The 9,200-nt window shown below is 43.3% G+C and overlaps 1 protein-coding gene across 5 annotated transcripts in view; it reads left to right on the top strand.

Annotated features, from left to right (window-relative positions):
- The first annotated feature begins 562 nt into the window (after nucleotides 1-562).
- Nucleotides 563-9,200, top strand: part of LOC146630721 (nuclear factor 1 X-type-like) — a 110,275-nt gene continuing 101,637 nt past the window's right edge. Inside the window, exons 1-2 of one of the 5 annotated variants that reach the window (XM_085354924.1) lie at nucleotides 563-1,466; nucleotides 8,189-8,272. In XM_085354924.1, the coding sequence (XP_085211050.1) occupies nucleotides 1,464-1,466; nucleotides 8,189-8,272 (87 nt within the window). In that variant the 5' untranslated portion in view covers nucleotides 563-1,463. The remainder of the gene's footprint in view (nucleotides 1,467-8,188; nucleotides 8,273-9,200) is intronic. The other 4 variants (XM_085354929.1, XM_085354925.1, XM_085354931.1 and 1 more) reach the window with 4 other exon arrangements.

Raw genomic sequence — 9,200 nt, 5'->3', positions numbered from 1 at the left:
GGATTGAGGAAAGCGGTCCTGCTTGGCTGCTCAGTAAATGACAGCTGACTTTTCCCCCTTTTTTATATTATCAGATGCGTGGACACACAGAGCACAGCTTATATCTATGGCCAGGTTGTCATTAAAATAACATATCATCCTTTAGTGGCCCGATCTTTGCTCTTGGGTTGTAAACATAAAAAAAAAAAACACCACACACATAAAAACCGAGCAGCTCTGCTCTCGCTCGGCCGTCCCCACAGAGTCACTCTGCAAACTTCAGGCGGTAGGTAGGAGCCGGCGCAGCTCTCTAATCCCTGCAGCCCGTGATTTAGCCTCTGGTCCTCCTAATGCTCCTAAAGCCCCAGCTGCTCTCCTGGCCGCTCCGCTCTCTCCGCGACAGACTGCACACCGCTCGCTTTATTAATAATTCACCTAATAATTCACCAGTTCGACGCTGCCGCCTGAAGCACCGGCCCCCCACTGTAAACAACTGCCCCAATTCCCCGTCTATTATTTTGTGTATGTGAGTGTAAACAGGGCGCATGCTGCTGAGGTGAGCTATTTAGTGGCTGATATTTTGGGAGGGAGGGAAGAGCAAGGCAATCTATCGCTGCCGGAGCGCACGGCGAGCTTCCATTTTTACGCACCGAGGCATCCAGAGCCCCGCCGAAGCCGCGACCGACGACGTATCGCTGTACAGGCATTCCTCTATCGGCGAGGCTGTAGCGATTTGAAGAGGCACGACGCAAGCTGCTCTTTCATCTCGTCAGCTTTGAGGAGGAGGCGGCGAGGGACCAGGGGTGTCCCCCCCGTTTGCGTGTAACTCCGTGCGTGTGCTTGCGTGTGTTTGTGTGCGTTCGGATCAAGAGAGAGGAGAGAGAGAGAGAGATACGAGGGTAAAACAGATCGGACGCGCGGCATAGGAGACAGCTGCTTTTGGACACGTTTTGGACACAGAAGCTGATCGACCGCAAAGGCTGCACACGGAAAAATAATAGAAACAAAACTTACTCTGCGTCACTTCTCCCGTCCATTATTATTTTGGGTTATTTTTTTGATTTTTTTTAAACCCGTATTATCAGTATTAATTCGGGGAGGGTTTTTTTTTTAGCATCTCCCAGTCTGCTGGAGTTTTGCCGCCGAAGGACGCACCTCGGGACTTAGACGCAGACGTCTCCCTCACTTCTTTCTGCGGGACATGGGCGCATCTGACGCCAAACAGCGGTAGACGGAAGGCTCGGAGCTGGTGTCTTCGTTTCCTTCTATCGCTTTCAGAGTGGACCGACTTTTGAAAGAGCGTGTTTTTTTTCTCTATCTGGGCCTAAAGCCGACGTGTTTAAAGGTCCTTTTTTGCTTCCGGCAACAGCGAAGAGACTAAGTCTTCCTCCCTCATCTCTCACTCCCTCTCTCACTTTTTTGGAAGCTGAACTTTTAAAGGAAAATGGGGCATTGAGAGGGTTGGCAGATCTCCCCACGCTATAATGGTACGTGCTGTGTAACTCAATAGTTCCTTTCTGTTGGCTTTATAGGGTAAAGTCTATAGGGCTGGAAATAAACAAAACATGCTTGCACTTATTTCAGGGCTCTAATTTCTTTGTAAAGAACTTTTGTTGCGGATGGATTTGGTGCTAGAGTTCTGGGCCACAACACACCTGTGTGCGTCCCTGTGCACGTGCGTGTATGCGCGCGTGCAGATGTAAAAGTAACTCAACTCGTTTGTCTGCCAAATGTAATTACAAAGCGTCTAAATGAGCCGCGATTGAATAAACATTCAGTACTGAGCGCTGAGTGTTAAATATTATTCTCACACACTGCCTTGTTTTTCCTACAGCTCCGTGCATTTTATGACCAAAGTGATTTTCATTTATTTGTTAACAATAAGCTACTTTTTTGTTGCAGTTCTTTTTCGTGAAATTTCTCCCACAGTGCTCTCAAATATCTGCAGCTGTAATAATTATGTGCATGGCATGTGTTCAAAATTAATTTTCTCCACATTTAAATCAGTGCAATTCTCCTTTCTGGCGCGTTAACGTGCATCGAGTGGCCCTGTAGACAGAGTCTGATCTTTGCTGCTAAAGTCACACAAAATAAAAGCAAAGGTAAATCTTAAAGACTCGCACAGTGATCGTGTGTGGACGATTATTACTGCTGTACTGGTTATTATTATGCCCTAAGAATCGCAATAAATTAACGTGGCGCACGACTCTCGCGCGTTACTCCACCTTGCACTCGCCGACTCGAGTCTTTTCTATCAGAAGGCGGCTGCTCTTTTTTATCAATGGGCACTTCATTTGCGTAGCTGATGACACTTTATAGCGACTACAAGGGGGTGGGGAGGTGAGGTGACACACAGACCATCTTTGTGCCCTCAGAACAAGCGCTGAGAGTCCTCAGAAAGAGCAAGTAGCATAAATTAGAGCACCTCCGAAGCATTTAATATTGATCTGAAAATCGGATGATGACGATGAGCTCATTATCTCTCTAAATCCAGCAGCATTTGGAGATAAATATCAGATTTTATCATCAATATCTTCTCTAAAACTGCTACAGCAATATTGAAAATGCAAGGCTGTGACCATCAGCTTTACGTGATCTCTATTAACTCAAAGCTTTACGTTTTAAAATGTCCTAATAAAAATGCAGCATTATCATTGCTAAATCAACTTAAGAGATTGAAGCAGAAGATTCCATTATTTTTGGTATTTTGTTTAAGCTATTTTTACTCATAGATTTCTGATTAAATTTGCTAAACCTGTGAAGTATTTTAAGGTGATAGTGATGGTTGTTTACTGCAACATAGAAATAACAGACTGCACTGTGAAATACTTTGTAGATCATCCGATATGTTTCAGTATCTCACTATTACAATCCTGTAATATAACTCTTACCTCTTACTCTTGCTCACACGTCTTCACCTCAAATATCGATGCTGTTACACACTCATCTACCTTCCTGAAAGTTTGAGACCTGTTTTAGAACAGTCAATCCTTAGAAATAAAACAGTGAGAGTTTATTTAGACTGAAACCGTATCTGATTATAATGTTTCTGGGAATGCACACGGAATCTCACAAATGATAAGCACCAAAGATACAGGAGGGGAAAAAATGTATAAACTTGGCACTCGGATAATTACAGATCTGTCTCTTTATCATACTGAGTGAGTATACATAACAAAAACACTTTAAAAATAATACACACATATATATATCTATCTATATATTTATATATAGATAGATATATAGATTCACGGTCACTGACATGATCAAATATTGCCTGTATATGCAGCATTACTTTAAAGAGCATTAGCAGAAGTGTTCATTCACTTTTTGCACATTTATCATCGGCCGCCAACTTTGCACGAGCACCCTGATTGCTCTCTACATGAAGGGCGCATAGCCCACACGTTGTCACGTGTTTTTTTATGGGTTATAAATGTCAGCCTTACGTGACATCGAGGGGGTCACCTACCAAAAACTTTTTCTTGCCCCAGCTGCCCTGACTCACAGTCATACCTGCTAAACAACAACACAGACAGGCCCCAAGATGCTCAAGATGTCAAATTCTAGGCCGCATGTGTCTTCTGATGTCAGCTTTCCAATTATCTGTCTATATATCTTAAGGTAAGCCAAACATTAGACAATTGTTCGTAATTGGCAGTGATAATACGATGCTCATTTTGTTTTGATTCTCGGCCTATAATTTCACAGTTGGTTGCGCTGCGGTTGTTGCAGAGAAAACGTGCCAACCACAGAAGCTGTCAGTCAAATAAAAGTCAAGAAACTTATTGGTGCCAAGTTGGGAGGTGGGCGTAAACCTTTTACCAGATTATTAAATACATTTTCAAAGTACCATTTCAGTTAAGATGGAAGTGGGTGAGACATTTGAAATGAGCTCAACACGCTGCCTCCTTGAGTCACATTGTGTGTGTGTGTGTGTGTGTGTGTGTGTGTGTGTGTGTGTGTGTGTGTGTGTGTGTGTGTGTGTGTGTGTAACTCCATGCTTCCCGGTCTTTGTGGTAAACTCTACTGTATTAGAACCATAACCACAAGAAAATCTCCCCACGGATCAGTCCTTGTGTGACACAATAGGTTGATTGTCCCAGCCCAAACCTCATTGTTAAATGCATTAACCAGAGTAGCTAGACCTTAGTTGAATGTGGTTTGGACCTTCAAATAAGAGAATGAATAAGGACCCATGTACAAAGAAGGGTGCCAGTGGCATTGGGTTACTTAATGCGCCAAGGGGGCGTTTGGTGCAAGCAAGTGTGTCAGTGAAATGTTGCTGGTTCAGTTCAGTGTTACAACTGGCATGGTATTATCATAAGGCCACAGCCATAGCCTATCCTGTCTAGCAAGATTAGTAGTGGACAGGCAAGTTGCCAGGCCAAGTGCATCTTGGGGTGTGTCACAATGAGCGCTCTGTTCAGACCTGTTTAACCGAACAGTTTTGGTCAACAAAGATGTTTTTTTTAATAAAGCAATGCTGGCGTAGTTTCACTATCTATCTGGCATTCAGGTGATTCACCTCACCTCACCTTTAAATTAAACCGCAAACCAGCTTGTATGAATTTCTCACACAAGTCAAATATCTTTTTACTCGAGGCATCTATTTTTTTAATACACCAGCAGTCAGGCCTCTTGAACAGACTCGCTTTTCACACGATGTGCCTCCCGCCTTATCCAGGATCCCAACATTTAGTATTATTGTGTAAAACACAACTGCACAATTAAGCCAAATGCAATCTTCAGCTCTGCGTCTTGGCTGTACTTCTGACCCAAGCAAACCTTCAGGACTCACGAGTGGAGTGAAATAATTAGCCCCACTCTACTCAGCCATCCATCCATCATTTTTTTAATGCAGCCCCTCGGTTTCTCATCTTCTTTCTTAGCCTCCCTGTTTTCTCGTCACCCCCCCTGAGAAGGCTGTGTGAAAAATCGTATTTTTCCAACGTTTCTCCCCGAGGCAGCTTTGGCAGGGATTCACACGGCGGCCATTTCTGCCTTTCATACACTCCTCACACACCATGGAACAGATCGCCGGTGCGGCCTGGCATCTTTGAAGTGGTTGCCATCTCACGCAGGTTGGCTGGACTGTTTTCCTCTCCCCATCCCCCTATTTTCATCCTGTGCCTTAAACTTGGCAGTGTTGCTTTTCAGGCACCAAATAACGATGATAAAAACATGGTTGAGACACAATGGTGGTTATAATAACCATGTTTTTTTAAAAGAAAGAAAAAGAAAAAAAAGAAAAAAGCGGGATCAACAGTGCTGGTAGTGGTTGTGGTTCATGATTGTGGGGCGGCCAGGATAAAGGTTTTGTGGAAACAAGGAGAGGGCTGCACCAGGTGTGTGACAAGTGTAAGTTTTTATGTGTAGGTGGTGAATTAGTGTGCAAGTGTGTGTTTTTGTGTGTAACTGCTAATGTGATATGCAGAGAGACAGAAAGCGAGGAAAGGTGGGGCGATGTGTGTGTGGTTGGGGGGGGGGGGGGGATCATTGATATGATGCCATTCATTTGCTTTAAAATGGAGCCACCTGAGAACAAATTCCACCATCAGGGCCTTTCATACACAAAGCTCTGTAGAGGTGTGTTTGTAAGTACATGTGTGAGTGTACGTGCAGTGCGAGAGCAGGTTTCGGAGATCTCACCTCCAAAGAATTTGGCCATATGGTCGTCAACACTAAATCCAAAGAGAGAGCGAGTGAGCCAAGGAAAGAGAAGTGTCTTCTTTTGTCAGTGAAGGCAGAAAGAAAGGCATCTTAAAACACACCATATACAGATACCTTAGATCAGATGGCTCAGACAAATAAATAAATAAAAATCCTCCACTGCATCCCTTACTCCACATATTTGTGAAGTAGGAAAATCTGTCTCAATTAACACATTTGCATTGGGCGATGATGGACTCCAAATAGGTCACTGACTCAATCTCCCGCCTCCGAATCTTCCCTCTAAAATGTTAATTAAGCAGGGCTTTGAGATTTTTTCGCTCAGGGCTGGCCATATGGGCCGGGCATATGTTCTATATATATAGTACAATATATAATTCATACACTGCTGCAGGAGAGAGTGTTTGGGGGCCCTGGAGTTTTTTTTAGGGGTTTACTACAAAGGGAATCAGTATGTTCTGGCCTCCCCAGTGCCAGGTACAGAGCTTAGCCTATTCATTAGCTTCATGTTATTCATTGTTGTACAATAGGATTGAGGTTCATCAACACCTGTTTTTCTGGCGAACATAAAGTGGGTGTTTAAATTCCTCTTTGTTGGATGGTTAATATGAAATGAGAGCAAATTATCTACTGTTGGAGTTCAATTGTTGTTGGGGTTTTTGGTTGTTTGTTTTATGTGTGTTATGTTGCTCTTCCTGAAGTCAGGTTAAATGATAGCTAATGCTGAGATTCTGGGGGTACGAAAACCTACAAATGTACAAAAGGTTTTCTCAAATAGTCAGCGCTCCCAGTTGTCCCACTGCCATCCAGCCAGACACCCATTCACCAGCAGCACTGGGCAGCAGCAGCCAATAAAAACAGCTCTTTCCCACCCGCAGCTTTTTGGGTTCGACTCAACCAATCAGAGTAGGCTTGCTGGTGCACCTGACGCTGTTTCTGGCCAGGGACAGCCAATCACAGAGGCTCCAGCACACCTGATGCATTGTGGTCTGCTTGCTGGTAGTCAGCAGGCTCGCACTGCTGTGGACCCCACCACAGGTGTCGTGGATCCAGGCCATTATTCTGCCTGCCAGCCAATCAGAGGCGTCATTTCATTATCAGACACATGTGGCCTGGCAGAATCTGAGTGCTTGCATTTTGTCGTGTGTGTGTGTGTGTGGATCTGCATGTCTATTAGCATGGATGTGTATTTGTGGATGTGAGGGACTCTATTACCCCATTCCCATAATGCCTTGCTCTCTTATCAGCAGGCCTCTCTGACTCTGAATCCCAGCTTCATCATCATTTTGAAACTCGTGTTGCCCCCTCAAGGAGTCGAGAGCCTCAGCAATAAAAAAGGGCTAAAAATAGGAAAAAGAAAACAATGTTTATGGACTAATAAAGATGATTAAGAATCGCACAATTGCAGAAAAATGGAAGGTTTGCGAGTGCAGATTATCTGTAATAAAAAGCTGAGGGGAGAGATTGGGGAGAGAGGGAGAAAGAGAGCTAGCCATACAGACCTCTCATTGCGAAGGATATGAATAGCCTTTGTTTTCACCACAACTCAGGGCTGTGTGGTCTGCCAACGTCTGGCTCTTATCATGGGGTTTGTGTCTGTGTGTCTGCGTAAGTGGCATGCACGTGTATATCGGTGTGTGTGTGTGCGCTGGTACGTGTTGCAGTGTGTTTGCGCGTGAGGCAGAGTGAACATGGGTGTGGAAAAAATGTATATGCATATGGGCGATTATATTTTCAAGAGGGTTAGACTATATGCGTGTGCATTTCGGCATTTCCACACACATGCAGTGTTTTCTCTCTGCTCCCGTTCGCTGAATAAATGTGGCATGGGGTCTTGGGCTGGCACAAGCGCGTGTGCATGCTTTTTTATCCGTTAAAGTTGTGAAATGAAATAGGATTTCACAGAACGGCACAGCGGCTGTGGGATTTGGGCTCCCTTCGGCTAAGTAGAGTGGGATAGGTTGATCCAATCAACTGCAGAACTGCAAGGAGAGCCTATTTCACAGCTCCGGGCCCTGCCAGAACCCTGCCTGCCCGCCTGCCTGCTTGACTTAGAATACAAATGAAGCTCCCTGAATGCACACCTACACACATATGCATGCATACACCCTTGTACTTACAGACAATCTGACTGGGGATTTATAGTGCAAGTGTTGTGGAGCTTCTGTGGAGAAATGAAACCAGTTGGGGTTAAAAGACTGTTTCACACGGAGCGGGTACATTTTAGGGTTACGTCTCACAAAGAGGAGGGAAGGAAAATCACAATTTCGTTTTGCCACAATCTAAATTACACTGGTTTAAACAAATTAACAGAGTGTTGTGAGATTGCTTTAAATGTTGCAATACTTCTTAAATATACTATATGTTATTAAAGAGCAACGAAATCCAATTATAATATTTAATTTAATAAATATTAAAATGATATAAAATATATGCTGGGCTAAAATCTGTGCTGTATTTGTTCCACATTTCGCAGCATGACTTTTCAGCTACATGGAAACAATTTTAACTGAATAACTATTTCTCTGTTTTTCAGGCTACTGACACCTACCTGGTGAACGACGATCCCACTAGAGGCCCAGGGATGCCTGAATGTTTCCTCGTGTCTGATACATATAGGGTATACACATCCCCAAAATACATACACACTGCAAGCTCTCTGTATCTGTCCTTTTAATTGCACTGATGTCCCAAGATATATTTCCTGGACACAAAAAAACAAAAAAGGAACCCAGTCCCTCTCTGTTTTTCTTTTGTAGGGGGGAGGACTTTTTTAAAGTACAAAAGCCTCATTAGTGCATTCATTTGACATGGTCCGACCACAGCATAGGAAACACTATGCTACCTTCATTCTTGCCATGATGAATGTTTGTTTCTAGGGTTCCATTAATGTGTTCAGAAAATACATCCACATTTTGTGTTGACGTTGTGCTATTAGCTCGCTCATATGTCCATTTCCTCCGCACACACACACACACACAAAAAAATTCCCACACGTCTTCATGAATGTTCTCAGTTCATCTGTCAGTTGCGCTGACATGTGGCAAAAGTGCCCTGCAAAAACACTATGTTTCCTAAAAATGTCAACTTTTCCGTGACATGTATTTTTATAAGGGATTATTTAGGCTTGGCAGAAAATTGGTTTTGTTGCAGATTCATGTGGAGGACACGCGTCACGTGCAGGGCAAAAGTTAGAAGCCAGTTAAAGCAAAGAAAAATATACTTGACGTTATAAAAGTGAAATTTTTCTGGAGGATACTGCCTGGGTTACATGTTATACATATGGTAATTTTCACAAATATTTCCCCCCCCCAAAAAAATCAGCTTTCAGAATGAGTTTGGCGATAACTGCTAGACTGCCTGGAAAATTGTTCTTTTGGCCTACACGCTTCAATATGACTTGTTCCATTTTCCACTTTTAAAACAAACTAATTATGACATAATCCCAGCAAAATAAATCTATACGTCTTTATTACAGCTGAATACAAATATGGTAAAAATGCACAAATCCAAAGCCGTCAGAGTATGACATATAGTAAACACATTTT

This window comes from Diplotaxodon limnothrissa, linkage group LG6 (assembly GCF_057381915.1).
Source record: "Diplotaxodon limnothrissa isolate DT_005_m linkage group LG6, D_limnothrissa_male_GT1.1, whole genome shotgun sequence".
NCBI lineage: Eukaryota > Metazoa > Chordata > Actinopteri > Cichliformes > Cichlidae > Diplotaxodon > Diplotaxodon limnothrissa.
This window is presented reverse-complemented; position numbering and strand designations above follow the sequence as displayed.